An 18,819-nucleotide genomic window follows, 5' to 3' on the forward strand; every position below is an offset into this window, starting at 1 on the left:
GTCAGTGATATTGTATTTTGCGACTAGCAGTAAATGCATGGTTGTTGATGATGCTTATCATAGTTCCCTAAGGGCATCTGTATCTTGATGTGATAAGGTCTTAATATTTCGTCTCCTTTCCAAAAACTTGTGTGCGGCGCAAAACCTGCATTTGTGGATTTCTCCACTAGATGTCACTTAGGCCTACACATAGTGAACCGACACATAACCAATAACTGATAGAAGATATAATTTTGTTAGGTTTTAGTGAGAAAGAATGTAGTAATTTGTACAAAACAACAACATTCAAGTATTTTGGATACATTTTTTTTGCGTGGGTTTGTTTGTTTATTTTTCCCAGTCTTTGTCTATGGCGGCCGTAAAGTACAGCATTTACGACAGTTATGTGACGTCTTCAACAAGCCCTGAAATTAGTGATTGGTTGGAATATTTTTTTTAAAATATTTATGAATTGGTCGTCTTTTACAATGCGTGTAATATCACACGCGAACGCATGCATGTTAATTGTTATCGATAGGTCTAAATTTCAATAGAAATGACATTAGCCAGCTAAAATAACCCAGAGTACTAGCTTCAAGCTAGTAGCTTGATAATGATAACGTTAGCCTTATAGTTTTCCTGGGAAATTTTATTTGTACCCGCTACGAATTGGATGACACAGTAATTCTACATGCCAGAGCTGGACAACAACGAGGGCTGCATTTTGAGCTAAGTTGTTGCCTTCGAGAAAGTTAACTATATCAGAAATGTCAGCGCAAAAAGACTGCGAGTTTTTGGTCAAAAGAGCTCGGGAGCTTGTTCCTGATGACCCTTGTGCGGCTAAAGCCTGGCTCATAACTGCCAGAACACTTTACCCTGCTGACTTCAACATACAGGTAATATCTAGCATATCTGCTGCCTTTTATAATAGTATAGTAATGGCATGCTTATATGTTGTTTGTTTCTTTTCTTTTCGGTATACTTGCACAATTCAAATAAATCCAAAACAAATGTTTCATCTGGTATTCTGCCTTAACAAATACTTGCTTTGGTTTATTGGCACTGACAGGCATACATTTCAGTTAACCTCTTTCAGTCCTTTTAATAAAGCGTACCTGAGTCACAAACCTAATTTTCCTCCACAGTATGAAATGTACATCATTGAACGTAATGCAGAAAGGACATCCTGTGCAGGGAGATTGCTGTATGACATGTGAGTTTTAGTGTACATGCTCAGCGATTCGTGTCTTGACAACGCAGCACTTACTAAAAATATATATATATTTTAGGTTTTTAAATTTTCCAGATCAACCCATTGTGTGGCGTGAGATCAGTGTCATCACAGCAGCTCTGCGCAGTGATGCTCAGGACAAACATTCGCAGTTCCTTCGAGGTGAGGGAAGTGTGTGTTTGCTTGCATGCAATAATACTCTCCTTGAACATTTAAAGCATATTTCAATGGTGTATGTGTTTGTCTCCACCAGGGCTTTTCGAAACACTTCCTGGTCGTATACAGTGTGAGATGTTGCTGAAGGCAACGGAGCAGTGCTTCAACACTTTGGAGAAGGCAGAGATGCTGTTGCTCCTACTGAAACGCTTTCCAGACTCTGTGGTCCAACATGGGGTATGAGATTCATAAAGGGTCATCAATTTGACAATGGAATGAAATATACTGGTAATTGAATCATGCCCTTATTGTGTTTGTAGGTGAGTCTAGGTGAAACACTGTTGGAGGCAGAGACATCTGAGAAAGTGGAATCTCCCATCAACTGCTTCAGAAAACTTTTTGGTTAGCGAGCACTGAAATTAATACTTGATGTTTTACTCGTGTTTAATAAAACACAGGCAAAGTGCAGTGCATTTAAGTTAACTTTAGAGGTTCCACTGTACTTTGCGTTACAGTGTGTGACGTCCTTCCTTTGGTTATAAACAACATGGAAATGCGTCTGCCAGCCAGCTTGATGCAAAAATACATCCTGAAAGCTGCCGAATTCTACATCGGTTATGTCACCCGAGGACCTTCACCCGACGGACAGATAAATGGTGAAGCAGATCAGTGTGTTCTTGACTGCTGCTGTGGTTTCATTTACTGTAACATTATTAATATTCAAGCTTCGTCTTTTCATTCTTTCGATTAGTGTCTCAAGAAGGCGGCCCCCTAAAGTCACCCAGTGTCTCCCGTGGTTCGCAGCGGTACGTTATTGACGGCTTGTCGGAAAAGTCTTCAGTGGTCGCCGAACCTTGGGAGAGGCTGTTGGACCTCCTTGCAGTCGTCGGCGCTCGATGTGAGTGGCAGGGAGACAAAGGACAGAGGTAGGTAAACTATTGATGTCTATAAAAATGATTAAATATCACATCAGTGTTATAAAACAACAGAAAACTAATACTTGTGGTTTTTCAAATGTGGGCAGTACGGAACTTTAATTTTGTTCAGTCAATCATAAAGTTGTGGTCTATTTGATTGAATATTTTGAAGGTCTCGCTTAACATCACTTTGATGCTAAGAGAACAAATGACTGTGTTTGAGTGTTCAATGTAAGTTATTTTATAATGTAGAGGCATCAAATAAAAGATGGATGGGTGTTTATTTTTAATTGAATGCACGTTTTATGCATTACCTAAACTTATATTATGATAAGAAGGGTTGTGCAATTAATTGAAATTCAATTTCAATTCCAATTCCAATTCCAATTACACTCCACAATTACAAAATCAGCATAATCGTAAAAAAAATTAGTACAAATTTTTAGTTCAGTTATTTAAATTGAAACATTTGTTCCTTTTTTAGATTTTAAAATAACTAATTTCATACATTTTGTTTCCTCCAAAAGGAACTTGCATAATAGTGTTTCAAACAATTTTATTTGTTATTATTTTTTACGTTTAAACATTTTTGTTTAGTACTAAAAAAAAATCATGATTTCAATTAATACAAAAATTAATCGTGATTAATATTTTCTTCATAATCGAGCACCCCTAATGATAAATGTGGTGCTACGAAAATACAGTGGTTAACCCAAGACACACTTAGGACCAAATAACTTTTCATGATGCATTTCATGCTGACTTTGTCTACAGCATGAAATAAATAAATGAGAGCAGAGTGTTTTTATTTATTGATTGAGATTTAATTGTATTTATATATTTATTTATATATTTATTTTATTTTTTGAATCTTTTTTTATTTATATACGTATACTTTGTTTTTCCATTTGTATTTATTTTGTTGTATTTAAGTTTTTAATTGTTATTTTTTTAATATTTGTTTTTATTTTCACTTTTTTTTTTGGCAGGTTTAGTCTTCTATAAACTAAGTCCAGTGATTGTTGTAAGATTACTAAAGTTAAATTCATAATTTTATTTTGTAGGACCTATATTGACTTACTCCAAAGAGTGAAGGAACTGTGTCGCTACTTACCGGGCCTGGAGGGAGACACCAGAGCCCGCTGCTGCAGTCAGGTGGTTATCTGCACCGCCCTCGTCCTCTTCCGGAACGCCTTCCTCTACGTCTCAACTGTGCAGCCAGCGCTGTTCCAAGGTCGGTTTTCATCGCTACGCACACATTGACTCACTACGTTGAACTAAATGAAACGTGAGGGCCTGTTGGTTTCATTTATCAGGCGTGAATGCTCTGAATTTGGGCCCGTGGATTCTAGTGGAAGATTTTAGCTCCGTGTACAATGATGTGGACGTGGAGAGAGGAACAGTCAAGCACGCACACAAGAAGCGAAAAATGGCTGATGGCAGAGAAAAGACCATTGTGAGCATAACGCAAACATACACCAATGTTTGTATTCTATAACGGGATTGTTATTTACAGTATCCATGTGTGCATGTGTGTGTGTTATTCTAGAGCTCAGATGATGAGGAAGGCTTGGGAAAGGTGCGTGGCCGAAACATTTTGGTGAACAAGACTGAGATGCCCAACTGGTCAGAGACGCTGGAGGGCTTTTATACAGCGAGGGAAAGCTGGGACCTTCTTCACTCCCATGATAGCCTTGAAACTGGTAATCACGTCCTCTGTTCTTACGTGTGAATAAAAGTATTGCTAACCAGGTGAATGATAAAATACCATTTAAATATAGACAAAATATGCACATATGTGCAAATTATATGCTTTTAAAATATTTCATTTTTCATCATACATTTCTCATTTAAGGACAGTACAAACTACTGAACAGCAGCAAACCAACATGTGCAATAACGCATTTTGTGCATTTTTTTCTCTCAAAAATCAACATAACCAAAATTTTAATATTGTTGAGGTTCTATGTTTATCCTGCATATCATTCCAAATCTGTAAAAAAAATAAATACAAATATTTGACCTACTCCTGTATAGTGCAGGGTAGGGCGGTATAAGACCCAATATAAGCACAACTAAGCTGTCTACCATCTAGTGGTGAATGGTGATTTTACAGTTTAAAACTATGGTCAATACATATGTACAGTTTGGCACCTGTGAATTCACATTTGCTGGGGTTTTTTTTTGTGTTCTTTTTTTTTTTTTAAATATAGATATATATTTAAATATTTTGGTTTTTTTGTTGTTTTTTTGTTTGTTTGTTTTTTCAGGATTTCCCCCTCCCTATTTACCCTGCCATTTTTCATAGAAAACGTTTTACGAATTTTTTTTCCATTGTTTTTGGATCAATTTTGTAGCTTGGAAAAAATACATACATACATAGATAGATAGATAGATAGATAGATAGATAGATAGAGATTTTAATTTAAATTTTTTCCTTATGTATCTATTTTTTGAAAATTAGTTAAGGGGCCACTGAAGAGTGTGGTCATGTTACCTCATGGCGCCAGTTACCCATCCCTGACTATAGTTAGGCAAGGCAAGTTTATTTGTATAGCACATTTCATACACAAGACAACTCAATGGGCTTTACGCAAGGAAAGACAACAACTGTAAGCATCAACAAACACAGTAGTTATTAGTTAACAGCATTCAAAAGCAAAGGAGGAAATAGATAGGTTACAAAATTTACTAAAAGAACACATACAAAGAGTAGTGCTTTGCCGCCATCTTGTGGCAGTTGTAAACCTTTGGGGCTGGACGAGGGTCACTCACTTTGTTTTTTTTTTTTGTTTTTTTTTTTTTTTAAATGATTGCGTCACCATGTTTATTCTTTTTACAGAGTTCAAGAAGATTTGTGCCTCTTGGAAGACAGACAGCTGGCTGTGGTTCCGAATTTTCCTCACTGACATGATCATCTACCAGGCAAGAAGCAATTCAACAGGATAATGATTGATTATTCTTCCATTTGTCTATCATCTTGTGTGATAAATGAGCGTTCATCGTATATCTTCCAGGGACAGTACCGCAAGGCCCTTTCCAGCCTGCACCAGATGGCCGCGGTGCAGCAGCCACAGTCGGGCCAGCAGAGTCCCTCGGGTCAGACCAGTCTGGAGCACCACAGGGCCCTCATACAGCAGGCCTCCTGCCACTACGCACTGGGAGAATATAGAGTAAGCACAAACATGTGTTTTCTGTAAAATATAAGTTTTCCCTTCTGCCCCAAGGTGGATGTAATTTTTTCTTTTTTTTTTTTTTTTCTTTTTCAGTTGGCCTGTGAGAAGCTTCTTGATGTTGTGAGTGGACTGGTACCGTCTAATCATGAACCAACAAAGCCTTGTGAAGATCAGACGAGAATCAAGACCAAACTGAAGAAAAGTAAGCTTTTCATTTTTTTTTATTTAGTAATTGTTTTGACCAACAACAAAACTTACAAATGCTAATTCATCCAAACTAGGTCATGATTTAAGATTGCTCCCATGCACTAGCAATGCCATATTACCGTTCTGCCTCCAGCTCATGTTGTCCTGCTTCAAGGTACTGCATGTCCACATTGTACAGTTTCAGACATACAGTCGTGCACTAAAACAACCTCTCGATTCGCCACCCAGCCGCGAGCCTTTACGGACAACCGAGACGACCTGTCGCTGGGTCATGTGGTGGTCCTCCTGCAGTACGACTGGCCACAAGGCGAGATGCTGTTTCTAAAAGCCGTGGATAAGATCTGTCAACAAGGCGGGTTCCAGTATGAGAATTTCTTCAATTACGTCACCAGTATCCTGCCGTGGTTCACTTTAAGACGTGTATACTGTTGTTTATTTTCCATGCACAATTGGTATGTTCTGGATCAATTTTTACGTTGTGTTAATGGCCTGTCTGGCAGATAAATGGATTATTGATTCTTAGCAAAAAGTGACAATGTATTTTTTTGTGTTTTAGATCATATGGAAGTGGGGAATTGCCAATGTGGAGTAAACATTAATTAATTACACAAACATATTTATATACATTTGAGCATTTTTGCAACATTTGAACATATATATACGTTCAAACATACTTGTAAAAGTAGTGATGGGAAAATGAAGCTTCATGAAGCATTTGCAATGTTTTTTTTTACTCCTCTAGTTGGTGCTCTTTGTTTAAAGATAAAGGCCAGTGCAATGGAAATTGATTAAATTTCCACTGCATCTTTAAACAAAGAGTGCCACCTAGAGGAGTCAAAAAATATCTCAAGTGCTTCATGAAGCTTCATTTTCCCACTACTACCTACAAGTATGTTCGAACGTATTTTACGAGTATGTTCAAATGCTATAAATGAATAAATAAATAAAAAATATTGGATGTGTGCATGTGCAAGTCAATACCCTGTGGTATTATGGGAAAAAGTGCTACATTTTTAGCCTTTAGCCTACAAGTAGTGATGGACAAATGAAGCTTCATGAAGCACTTGCAATATTTTTTGACTCCTCTAGGTGGTGCTCTTTGTTTAAAGATAAAGGCTAGTACAATGGAACTTGATTAAATTTCCACTGCATTTTTAAACAAAGAGTGCCACCTAGATGCATAAAAAAAACATCTCAAGTGCTTCATGAAGCTTCATTTGTCCATCACTACTTGTAGGCTAAATGCTAAAAACGTACCACTTTTCCCCATAATTCCACAGTGTATTGACTTGTGCATGCACGTCCAATAAATTTTCCTTTGATTTTCTTTAACATTTGGCCTCCATTTTAACAATATGTTTGAAAATTAACAATTGTTTATTGGTAATTTTTATAATTTGTTACTTTTATTGATGCTAAGTTTTTAGCATTTAGCCTACAAGTATGTTTGTATGTAGTTGCCTGTCAAAAATATTTACGCCACGTTGGTTCCACGCTTCCGTAAGTTCCCTTGTTGAATAATTACAAACATCAAACAAGATTATAGACAGACAGAAAGAAAGACATTTAACATTTTTTTTATTTATTTTTTTGTTTCTATCAAATGGCAAAATGAGTCAAATTTGACCTGATCAGTATGTAAGTCTTGCTACAAAAAGGCGGGACTTCCCCCTAGGACCAAAATCAAAACAGTACCACGTGGTCGTTGCTCTCCTTGAGCTCACATCCTTCGTCAGACATCGACATGCTGGAGGAGTTTGCGTACCTGCGTACCCCCGAGGGAGGGAGGATCCAGCTGGAGCTGCTGCCCAATCAGGGAATGCTGATCAAGTAAGCTCCTCCCATCCGATCAGTCGGCATCCGGTCCAGCGTACTCCAGGTTTCGTTGGGTTGTTTCGAGAGAAGGTCAACTTGATAATCAGCCTGTCAGGGACCTTAGGTGTAAATAAGCTGCCATAGGAGTGGGCTTACAAAAAAAAAGGAGGGTTGTACAGTGTCTTGCAAAAGTAAGTGCACCCATTAAGTTTTTTTGTAAATATTTAATTCTATGTTTTCATGCCTACATCACTGGCAACAAAAGTGAGTGCACCCCTAGGGAAACTTGTCCATGTTGGACCCAATTTCTTATCTGTTAAAATATTGACAAAAATGTACTTTTGCGAGATACTGTATGTAAAAATGATCAATTTAAACTTTCAAAGTTTTAGCACACTTAAATACAGCCGTACTGACCGAGTGTTTGAATGTTGCTGTCCCTCAGGAACCCTAGGCCCACCCTGGGGTTGGAGCTAAACACCCTTCTGCTCCAAGGGGTGCAGACGATGGACAGGTACCCCCGGGCCCCTCCTACCACAGTGCCCCCTCTACCCCCCACCCCCCTGCCAGCACCAGTCACCATTCATTTCCAACTCCAAGGCCTGTCAACCCTCCACCCCCTCCCCCTCCTCCCTCCCAGATTTTTATTTGGGCCAATCATTTCGAACAAGTCGTCGTCGCCGTTTGGTTGATTTGAGCCATCGCTCGTCTTTTTGTGGTCATCACCGTTGTTAGTTGAGATGATGTCGTTCTGGTTGTACAGTTAGTTTTTTTTCACAGCACTTGGTCTCATTTCATTTGTGCTTAATGTTTCATGTGTACTGCCGATTGATCTCTTGTTGTTGAAACATGTACGCTGGTTTCTAAACGCGATGATTGTTTGTTTTATCTTTGTTCTCATGTACAGACACCACACAGTGACGAGAGGGATCACCAAAGGAGTGAAGGAGGATTTCCGTCTGGCCATGGAGAGGCAAGTGTCGCGTTGCGGCGAGAACCTGCTCAGTGTGCTGCACCGTTTTTGTATCAACGAGAAAATCATCATCGTCCAGTCTCTCCCTTGACATTGACGCTTTTAAATGTTCTCAAAAAGGAGGTTGGACTTATTTTGTTTTTTTTTAACAGTAAAATGTGGAAACAGCACTTCACACTGGTTGTTTTATGTTAATAACCCCATGATTGTCAGTGTCAACATGCATAACCACAATATTTCAAGTGGTTTCATCATGATGTGATATTTTTCCCGATTTTTTAAAAAATAATTTGCATTTTTGTTGCCTTTTTGAGAAAAGATGAAATTGTTACCGGTAAATGTTTACCATCAATATTCCTTACTGATTCTTGACCACTACCGCCATTTGGCACAAGGTGGCAGCAGTGAGACAATGTATTCAAATGAGAGTGGTTAAAAAAAAATAAAAAATAGGTTGGAAACAACTGAAGCTCTTAAACTCATCCATTTTCCGAACTCCTTAGTCCTCACTTTCAATGGTCAACAATAAAGATGACTTGACTTGACTTGACTTGACTTGACTTGACTTGTAAATATCTTCCTGGCATTGCCAATCAAAGTGAGCCACATAAATACCTAGTTTTGGAACTCCTTAGATTGTGCAAGGTGGGACGTACTTGGGTTCTTTTTTTTTTAAGTGTATTTTAGACTTGCCTTAAATTGTAAATAAAGCAGTCAACAATCCTGGTGTATTATCTTGAATTAGATTTTTTTTGTAAATACTTTTTGTTGGCTTACAAATGCTACTATTGGATTTAACAAACTGATGTGTTAACGTGATGGTATTAATTTGCAAAATGAACAAAAAAAATCAGATTGTAAATACTAATGTTTTCATTTTTTATTTGAATGTTGTTAATTTTTCTTTTTATTTTGTTTTTATTTAATTTTATTTTTTTTAAATGCAAGTTAGCTTGCTTACTCCCAAATGCAAAAGACAACCACATGCTGTATAAAACTGAGTTTAAAAAAAAAATAAAAATTGTACTGAAGAGACACGATTGGCTAATATTCATCGAATTTATTTGTTTTTATTTTAAAAATAAATAACACTTAGAGATGCTGGAAAACCAAAATCTAAAAATAGAAATGCACTATTCAGGGAGTGTCTAGTTTGACTAGCCTGGCCCCATTTGCCTTCCCATTCCTGAATTGATCAAGAAATAAAACAAAAGGGATTTTGTCTCAACTGTATGTAATAAGAATGAGACTTCCCCAATACTTTTGCCCATGTAGCTTTTATGTGACATAATACAGACCAAGACTTAGCGTATTTGACCAAATATCAGACTTTATTAACAAAAGCACAGATAGATTGAACATTTCTTCAATTGGACAGAAAAAAAAAAGTTAAAGAACTAATCTAAACTTTGTTAATGATTACAAATACATGCCCTCCTCCCAGTTGTTCAGTTATTATATACATGCTTCAACATCTTGACAATTTCATACTATCTCTCCCCGGGGCACCTGCAAACATAGATGCAAATTCCCTGCGGTCGCACATGCCAGAAACCGCCACTACTTCTTCCATTAATTTTCATTTTACAGACAAAACTGACAGTACAACTCATCGTACACTGTGTTTATTACAACTACCACCATATGAATAAATACAAAATTGACACACGGTTTTAGTAGCACATTTGAAGCAGGGTTAATTCCCCACCCCCCCACCCCACCCCCACCCCCAAAAGTGGCAAAATTCACATCAGGTGCTCAAAAGTTTTGTGGTTACCTGTAAAGGTTAGCATGAAATTTCATCGCTACTCTTTTGTGAGTAGTGTGCTGAACGTATATATAAATCAAGGCAAGTAATGTGTGACATAGGACTATTATTTCACAGTCTTTTATTATGCGAGTACAGTGCAAGACTTTCATTGCACGATATTCCTTCAAATATACATGTTTAAAAAAAACAAAAAACAAAAACAAGCACAAATCATTAGTACGGTCTCAACAAAATGTTCTAACAAAAAAATCAGCATATTCTATATGCTCATACCCAAAGAATAACAATGTTTCTAAAGAGCATTACTGGTTTAAAACTTAATTGGATTTGCATAGAAGGAAAAACACATCTGGGCAAAGTTTAGTTGGATTAATCTGGCAAATTATCTGGAGAAAATAAATGTCATTGTGCTTGTGGTGTGTGTGTCTGTGTGGAGTTGTAAAACAGAGGAACAATGACGTGAGGATCAATGACGTGAGGAGAAAAAAAAACCGAGTATTTAGAATAATGAGCATCCTGCAGGTCCTACGCGCCAACTTCCAAGAAGAAGGTGACACTCCCAAGATGGCGGTCGGTGGGCGAGTCGTTGATGATGCCCTTTCCGTTCAGCTTGCACTGCACTTGGATGTGAGTGTCATACTGCACTCCCGAGAAGCGCACGGCCACCACCGGAGACGAGTAGTTCACCTGATGGACCAGACGTCAAGAAGTAAAGGTGATCGTTGGATGAACTTTTTACATTGATTGGTTGGGAATGCGTACTTACGTGTCGGAGTTTCCCGTAATAAGGGTAGTACTTTAAGTCAAAAATACTCTTGGGGAAAAATTGTATTTCTCCCAAGGCATCTGGTGGTCCTCTCTGAAAGGGATATTAATTTGAATTTGTTTATCTCTTAAGACACACATATTAAAAAATTATGTTGATAGACACCTTGACTCCACAAGTCACATTGACCGGTTTCCCTTGACCAGGCAGGTATCCAAGAATCTGAAAAAGAAAGTAGTGACGTTTTGGTAACATTTAATCCATTCAACCAGTTTCTATAAGTTTTTTTTTTTTCTTTTTACCAGTTTCTATAAGTGCTTGTCCTCATTCGAGTGTGTGCTGGAGGAGGCAAGGTACGCCCTGGGTTGTTTGCCTAATTAAAATGACTCAAATTTTAATTTTAAAGAAACCCATTATGACAGATTTCCAGTATAAATGCTAAAATCGCTATTTATGTAGCAATCAAAGAGGCCACACGATGGCGCCAAAGCTCTGTCTAATAATCGGAATTACAGCGAGTCTCATTCACATGTATTGCTGGTGCATTTTTTTTTTTAATGTCAAATAATCTGTCATGCTAAACTTGCAATAGCCAGATGGATATTACATATCCATCTCTCCACAGTAATTTCGTCGGGAAAAGGCGGGATATTTTGTCCAATAATTTGAGCAAATTGAACAATGCGACATTCTACACGTTTGTTTTAACCAATCACGGCCACGGGTGAAAATTTCGTGTTCGTTCTTGCCGAAAGGGGGGAAAGCACGAAGCGCCTCTCGCTGTTCAACATTCAACAAGGAAACGGTGAGTAATTCTGCGAGAACATAATTAATTGTAGTGTCAATTCGTCCATGTTAGCTTTGTTTGTTATAGCCCCTGCGTCGGCACTGGCTTCCTGGTTTCGTCACAGTTGCATATCCCGCCCCCAAACACAATGTCGCTCTGTGATTGGTCCGAACCGGAACGGTGGTTATCAGCGGGAGCGGTACAAGATGTATTCTCCGGAGTTTGTGAACTCACAAATACCGCGAGAATTCACCTTGCGAAAGCAAGGTTACTGTAATACCTTTATAGTATTATTTATTAATGTATAAATGAATTTGTAATTGCCTATAGAGGCCACTAAATGGCGAGAAAAAGCTACGTTAGTCTCCTCAATAATCCTTAATACAGTAGTTCTTGGCACCAAGATGCCACAAAATGGTGGCAAAGCCCAAATTTTGCGTGAATGAAACGCCTCAATTCACTTCACTGTATTTCGGTCCTCAAATGGGGGTAGTTGTGTAATCAGGAAACGTTTTTTGTTATTATAATGGCATAGTGTAATTGCACCTCCACTACAGTAGGTGCAGTGACACTCTCATTGTCAGAGAGTGTGCAAGCAGTTTTAGTTTCTCCACAGAGGTGCACTTAGAACAATTTTATAGACAAATAATGGCATTTATATTCGCAACAGAGAGTTGGGGAGGCGTTTTATCCTCTACCTATAGTGACCACAAGGTGTCACTGTATAACACGCTGCCTTTTTACCACCGCCTTCTTAAAAAAAAAATCTAAAGAATGCAGTCTTTTCCCGTCTTACCCTGTTCATTCGGAGGAGGATGCACGGCCTCCCCTGCGAGTAGCCATAGTGGGGGTCTTGCAGGCCTGAGCACTGCCCCAGCCAGGACCTCTTGAACTGGCACGCTTTTCTCTCGGCGTCCTCCTCCAAGTCTTCCTGCATGAAGTACCTGTCCTGTGTGCAGCGGATGTTCTTCCTCTCCTGCGCGCCATCGTTGTAGGCTAAAGGGGGGGCAATAGGGGGATCGGGGCTTGAATAAATCTTCGCAATAGCTCTTCCCTGCCAAGGACTCCGATTAAAGCAGTGTGAATGAATAAAAGGGAAGGCGGGCAGAGGGGTGGGGGCCAAAACACACACACACAAAGAGGCTTCCCTTCCCAGCATGCAATGCAGGAGCAAAAGAGAATACGGGACAAAGGTACTGATGAGGCTCAGCGAACTCGGTTCAACTCATCCGAGCCCCTCGAGTGGCGCAAACTCACGTCGTAGGTGCTCATCCATGGAGCGGGCGTAGCGCTTCCACGATTTGCGGTCGGAGGCATTAAAGGAGATGTCGTGACCTTCCAGGTGTGGCGCCATGGTCATACCTGCCAGTGGAGACCCACAGACAGTCAACTGTGACGAGACACGTGTGCGCATCCATTGGGAGGAGAGACTTGAGAGGTGGAGAGGGAAAACTGAAATCTATTAAGTTACATGAAAGCAGCTTTCGATCTTTGCTGAACTTAGCTGATCATGTCACGTGTGGAGAATTTTGGTGTGGGGGCAGTTCTGATGTAAATTTGCCTCGCTGTTATGTAACAAGAATGTCTCGCAAACACATTTTCAAACGAAGTAAGCAGCAAAACCCACCTGTTTTTATCCATCTCAGGGGCGGCCATTTTGACACTTGTTGTCAACTAAAAGTGACATCACAGTGCTCAGCTTGCAAACGTCACATGACCAAAATCAGATAACAAGCGAGCTGTGATTTGTCGTCATCTTTTTTGCTTTACCATTAAAGTCAAGAGTATTATTTTATTTAACAATAACAGTGATGAATTCAGTTTGACAGAAAATGTTCCAAAGTTATAAAGACTTTTGAGCCTGCTGATTAAATTTGTTTTTGCTAATGTTTTCCAATTTGGGGGCATCATTCAAACAAATTAAGACTTAAGTTCCCTGAGATATTCCGATGCAGTGTGAAGAGTGTGGCGTTCCGTTTACCTGGTGGCATCACTCTGTCGTTGTAGGTGGGATGGTAGGGACTAATAGACCACATGAGGCAAAATATACAGCCGCCAAACATGGCCGCCAAGAAGGTATAAAGTGCAGCGTAAAAGAGAAGGATGAGGCCTAAAACGTGAGAGAAAAGCACTATTAGAAGACTGTCGAGTCTTGATTCTTCTGAACATGTCAAAACGGAAATCGAAATTTAATGTAGATCAGTAGAATTGTGGCCACTTGTTGCTAGGCAGAACTTAAAACACTCAATGAAGCAAATAATTACTACAAAACAACACTATAAGGATAATTATGAAACATTTGTGCATACATGTAAAGTTTTCAATACAATCACTGGTCTGTATTAAATCGACACCTTCATAAAATAATCGGCAGTCATTTTTTTTCAGGTTTTTCAGGAAAGACAAAAAAATTGAACCATTTGAATGATGAGGAGATGATTTTGGCAAAAAATTTAAGTTTTACAAAAACAAAACAAAACAAAAGACATTTTAACTTTCAATTATTTTAAGAGGGTGACCAAATATAAAATATAAACTAAAATTTTATAAAGAAAGAAGTTTAGAGATTTAATTAACCCACCTGTTATGTTGCGGGTCAGATAGACCCATTCTAAAATTTCTATCTGTATGAAGTCGTAATTATAATTACACTCAAGTCCATGTTTTTGGAATGTGTTTTTGTTTGTTTTGTGTTTTTGTTAATTGGGTACTGCGAATATCAATCCCTCCTGTTATGTACCGGGTCAAATTGACCCATCACAAAAGGTTTTTTTAAGTGTAGTGAAGTAAGGGAAGAGTAAATATTAAGTATTAATTAATTAAAAAAAAAAAAAAAAACGAGTCAGACACTTTGTATGATGGGTCAATTTGACCCAGGAAGTCAATTGCTGTTTCTGACAAAAGAAGAGGGTGACGTGCCTAATAAAAGGGTCCTTATGGATTACTTTTGCATTACGAAGTTGTAATTTATTGATTTTTCAGTCATTTTTGCAGATGGATTAATTCTTATTATTTATTTATTTATTTATTTATTTATTTATTTATTTATTTATTTATTTATTTATTTATTTATTTGTATTTTATTTTTTATTTTATTTTATTTTTTACATTTTACGTCCTGCTTCAGTTCAAGAAGAAAATGCAACCCAAAAAAAAAGTAATTTCAAGTTTGTTCATTTTTCTGACAAAAGTCTGACGTCTGACGTTTTGCTGTGTGGGCACTTTTCACGGGTCTGACTATGTAGTTGCAGCCATGCCTCGTGTCCCCACCGAGTCCACAAAGACCTTTCTGTTTGAGCCCAGTGAGAATTCTTCCAGCTGTCTTTTCACTCAGGAACACAGTGAACCTCCGGTTGACATCGTAGTGAAGGTCCTTTGCAGCCATGGAGGCCCGGCCAGCTCCAAGGATCACCAATCAGCCCGCTCTGGTATTGTATGGACGCGCTTACTCCCTCGCTCATTCTTCCCCGGGATACGTGGGCCCCCATTCCTCCTTAAGGGTGCACTCATTGACAAAATGGCTGCAGTGAGCTGCAACACTGTAGTTGGATTTTACCTACATTTTCTTGACAAATGTCTATAAAAATAAATAAATAAAAACATTTGGAATGGACCAGAGGGGTGGGAGGTGGAGAGGATGCGTACGTGTTAACTTGCACTGAGGGGGTTGTGCATCCATGATGAGTTCAGTGTAGGGGGGTCACAGCGACTTTGGGAACGAGGATGTGGAGAGCATGCTAAGATGCGGGTGGAATGTGATTTCTGGCTAACGCGAGGCTCGGAGCGGCGCGCTCCCACTGGGATCCCGTCCCCAGGCGGGCTGTTTTTCTCGGGAATCGTCTGTGCACCTATGTCAACACCAGTGACACACACATGCACATACACTAGACTGGGAAAAGCATCTTAAAGGAAGGGTGGGCAACCTAAGGTCTGTGAGACTTACACGGGTTGCGAGAGCATTTGCTGTAATTCAAAAAACAAAGAAAACCTTATGGGAACTGTTGTAAAAAGATCAAAACAACCGTTTTCTGTCATTATTAGGGTCATAGGTGAGCTGGAAACGATCCCTGCTGTCTTTGGACAAGAGGACACATATAAACAAACTCGTGCAAGCACGCGGAGAACACGCAAACTCCACACAGAAAGCCATGCAGCCGTTATACGAACTGCTAACCTCAGAACTGTGAGGAAAAATCCTCCTCGCCAGTAGATGGCGCTGCACTGTAGCAGTTGGACATCATCATCATGTATGTCAGAAAGAAAAACGTTTGTCCATAATTATTTGTCATTATGTTAATTAATGCCCTGCGATTGGCTGGCAACCAGTCCAAGGTGTATCCCGCCTCCTGCCCTAAGTCAGCTGTGATAGGCTCCAGCACCCCCCGCGACCCTATGTGAGGAATAAGCGGTCAAATAAATGGATGGATGGCTGGATGGATATGTTAATTAAATTTGACATTTTAAAAGCACTCATGGTAACCACACTCATCCCTACATTTAACTCACAATCCAGGCCTAAATTAAAATTGAGTTAAAATTAAAACAAGTGTGATATTGATTTGTGTTGAGGTAATTTTTCTGCCACGAGATGGCATAATTGCATTTGTAAGAAGTTGGTGACAGCTCAGTGCAGTTTTCTTTTTATATTAAGAGAGAAAAAGATCTAATCTTTAACATGAAGTAACTTGTTAAATTCTGCACATTTTTTAAATTGTAAATTACAACTTGACCCCAGTCTCCAAAAATATATGCATTATTATGAAATGTATTACTGCTAAAGTTTGACGTGGGCATGTCTGCTGCGTTGCGTGTTAAAAAAAATTTGTGGAACTTTAAATTAACTCAAAATTAACGCACTTTTGACACCCCTAGTTTTTCCATTTTACTGTACTATTTTCCTTTAAAAACATTAAAATTAAAACATACAGACACACAAAGAAAAACAAAATGTGCTTTACAATAATATGTTCTTTATATCCTCACTAGTCAAAACATGGTATTCTGATTAATATTGCGTTTGTGGAATATGAATTAAAGCAGCAAAATGCACTTGTTTTTATCCATCTCAGGGGACAGCCATTTTGTCACTCGACTAAAAATGACATCACAGTTGCTGCTCAGGCCGCGGGTATCAACCAATCACAACTCAGCTTGCGAATATCAGATGACCAAACTCAGAAAACAGCTGAGCCGTGATTGATCATTACCTGAGCCTTGAGGAACTGTGATGTCATTTTCAGTAAAGAGCAAGTGGCAAAATGGCCGCTCCCTGATAAACGGATAAAAACGTGTGGATTTTGCTGCTTAATTCACATTACACAAACGCAATATTAATCAGAATGGCGTCTATAGACTGGTGGGGGTGAATAGAACATTTTATTATAAAGAATTTTTTGGGGGTTGATTTCTCTTTAACAAAAAATAGTGGGATTTTGGGGGACTGGAACGAATTAATGGCGTTTCAATCCATTTCAATCAGGAAAACTGATTTGTTATGCGAACTTGTTTACAAAACGCACTCAATTTGGAAGTCTAGTTATCATTGGATGATAATAAAAACAAGACTGACATTTGGTTTGTTCCGAAATTCAATTTGAAGTTTTAAACATTAAAATGCGTCAATCCCAAACATCTTGCGTCAACTCACTCCAGCTCTTTCCCGAGCGGCCCATGAACTCCTTGGTCTCGGCATTCCACAGGTAGGTCTTCAAGTCGCTGATCTTCTGGTGCAGCGTCCTCCTGGGCAAGGGCCGGCGCTTCCACCTCTCGAAGTTGAGGTCCTCCTGCTCCAGAGGCTGGTGCTCGGCCAGCTCCTCCTGCTCCTCCTCCAGCTCCTGGCCGTGTTTGAGGATAACCTTGGTAGGCTGGCGGAGAGAAGGGGAGAAAAGGCGCTCAACGCACATGTCCACTTCTGCCTGGTCAAAAAGTGATTTTTTATTTTTTCCTCTTTTCGGGGCAAAATGACAGACATTTAAGACGACCCTTCACTTGGCCGCATATTCATGATGTGGTCCTGTCTCCTGTCTCCTTGTTTAGGCGGATCATAAGATCCCGCTGGTGACCTTCGCGGCCCCGCATCGGGAGAGACGACCTCCCTTGGAGCGGACCCTCCTGCTTGAATGCGGCAGCTCATGTCCAGATGTTTGGACTCGCAGACCCCAGGGGGACACGCAAGTACAATAAGTATCCCCAAAAAAAGAATCCCCACACTCTCCATATAACTAAATATGATTCAAACACCCAACATTGAACCGAAAAACGACTATTTTAATTTTATTGAGCACTTACTGGACTTTTCGGGAGCGGGATCTGCTCAGCTTCTCCTTCTGTGGAACTGGGCTCCATCTTCTCCGCAAGGACCTACACATGAATATTTCACAATAATCTAGAAATGAATCGAAGACCCGACCAACTGAAAAAGTGCGGAAAATACGTCACTTACCTGAAGTTGTTCCCAGCAGAAAAGTGTCTTAAAAAAGTGTGAATGTTAAAAAAAAAAGCTTTTTGTCAAAAGTTTTGAAGGGGTTTCATTAGAAAGTTAGAGGCCGAGGTGTGGAGAGCCTCCTTCATCTAAACGCCCAGCATAGTGAATGAAGTCAGGAACTGAGAAACATGGGGGGGTGGGATACTAAAGTGCTTTTTTTTTTTTTTGGTAAGGGTTCAAGAAACATTTTGGCAACAGCCTGGAGCCCGGCGCTACATTCTACACACGCACACCGTTGGTCATTGTCTGCTAAGCTGTGCTAAAGCAAAGCCTGAATACAATATTTATAGCTTGTTTCAACACAAAAGACACAATCAATCATTTCTCTTATGCCTCACTCATGTACCTATGCAATAAACGCTATGATTAATCTATTTTTACTCTGTGCTTCTAAGCATTGAAAACAGCATAATTAATGACACGGACATGCACATACATCCCGCGTCTTACAGCTTCTTTGCAAGCGTTCAACATAAACTCCTCAAGTTGAAGGAGTCCTCTCCCTCCCTCCCATCGCCACACTAAGCCATCTGCACGACGGTCACGTAGCACCACTG

General features: G+C 39.4%; 2 protein-coding genes across 3 annotated transcripts; one reads left to right on the forward strand and one right to left on the reverse strand.

Annotated features, from left to right (window-relative positions):
• The first annotated feature begins 384 nt into the window (after positions 1–384).
• On the forward strand, positions 385–9,177 carry ints10 (integrator complex subunit 10). Of its 2 annotated transcripts, XM_077532622.1 has the most exons (18): positions 385–875; positions 1,125–1,192; positions 1,269–1,372; positions 1,464–1,603; positions 1,687–1,768; positions 1,882–2,022; positions 2,118–2,292; positions 3,348–3,517; positions 3,600–3,739; positions 3,833–3,986; positions 5,126–5,208; positions 5,301–5,456; positions 5,553–5,661; positions 5,741–5,820; positions 5,895–6,057; positions 7,403–7,496; positions 7,927–7,995; positions 8,389–9,177. In XM_077532622.1, the coding sequence occupies exons 1-18, from the start codon at positions 747–749 to the stop codon at positions 8,543–8,545; spliced, it is 2,214 nt and encodes a 737-aa protein (XP_077388748.1). In that variant the 5' UTR covers positions 385–746; the 3' UTR covers positions 8,546–9,177. The 2 variants fall into 2 exon arrangements, with proteins under 2 accessions (XP_077388748.1, XP_077388749.1); XM_077532623.1 differs by lacking the exon at positions 7,927–7,995.
• Positions 9,178–10,326: 1,149 nt separating this feature from the next.
• atp1b4 (ATPase Na+/K+ transporting subunit beta 4) lies at positions 10,327–18,388 on the reverse strand. Its single transcript, XM_077532676.1, has 9 exons — positions 18,221–18,388; positions 18,067–18,138; positions 17,426–17,642; positions 13,760–13,888; positions 13,036–13,140; positions 12,575–12,774; positions 11,157–11,213; positions 10,992–11,084; positions 10,327–10,912 (listed from the first exon to the last, which is right to left on the reverse strand). The coding sequence occupies exons 2-9, from the start codon at positions 18,121–18,123 to the stop codon at positions 10,751–10,753; spliced, it is 1,020 nt and encodes a 339-aa protein (XP_077388802.1). The 5' UTR covers positions 18,124–18,138; positions 18,221–18,388; the 3' UTR covers positions 10,327–10,750.
• Positions 18,389–18,819: the final 431 nt, after the last annotated feature.

This window comes from Festucalex cinctus, chromosome 9 (genome assembly GCF_051991245.1).
Source record: "Festucalex cinctus isolate MCC-2025b chromosome 9, RoL_Fcin_1.0, whole genome shotgun sequence".
In the NCBI taxonomy this organism is placed as follows: Eukaryota; Metazoa; Chordata; class Actinopteri; order Syngnathiformes; family Syngnathidae; genus Festucalex; species Festucalex cinctus.

What these genes read in the sequence shown, in the direction of transcription:
- ints10 (XM_077532622.1), top strand. Translation starts at nt 747, where the DNA reads ATGTCAGCGCAAAAAGACTGCGAGTTTTTGGTCAAAAGAGCTCGGGAG. An exon ending in ACCCGACGGACAGATAAATG is followed by an intron (nt 2,023 to 2,117) that starts GTGAAGCAGATC and finishes TCTTTCGATTAG; the next exon opens with TGTCTCAAGAAGGCGGCCCC. An exon ending in CAAGACCAAACTGAAGAAAA is followed by an intron (nt 5,662 to 5,740) that starts GTAAGCTTTTCA and finishes CATCCAAACTAG; the next exon opens with GTCATGATTTAAGATTGCTC.
- atp1b4 (XM_077532676.1), bottom strand. Translation starts at nt 18,123, where the DNA reads ATGGAGCCCAGTTCCACAGAAGGAGAAGCTGAGCAGATCCCGCTCCCG. An exon ending in CGACAGAGTGATGCCACCAG is followed by an intron (nt 13,141 to 13,759) that starts GTAAACGGAACG and finishes CTCCACTGGCAG; the next exon opens with GTATGACCATGGCGCCACAC. An exon ending in CATGGATGAGCACCTACGAC is followed by an intron (nt 12,775 to 13,035) that starts GTGAGTTTGCGC and finishes CCCCCCCTTTAG; the next exon opens with CCTACAACGATGGCGCGCAG.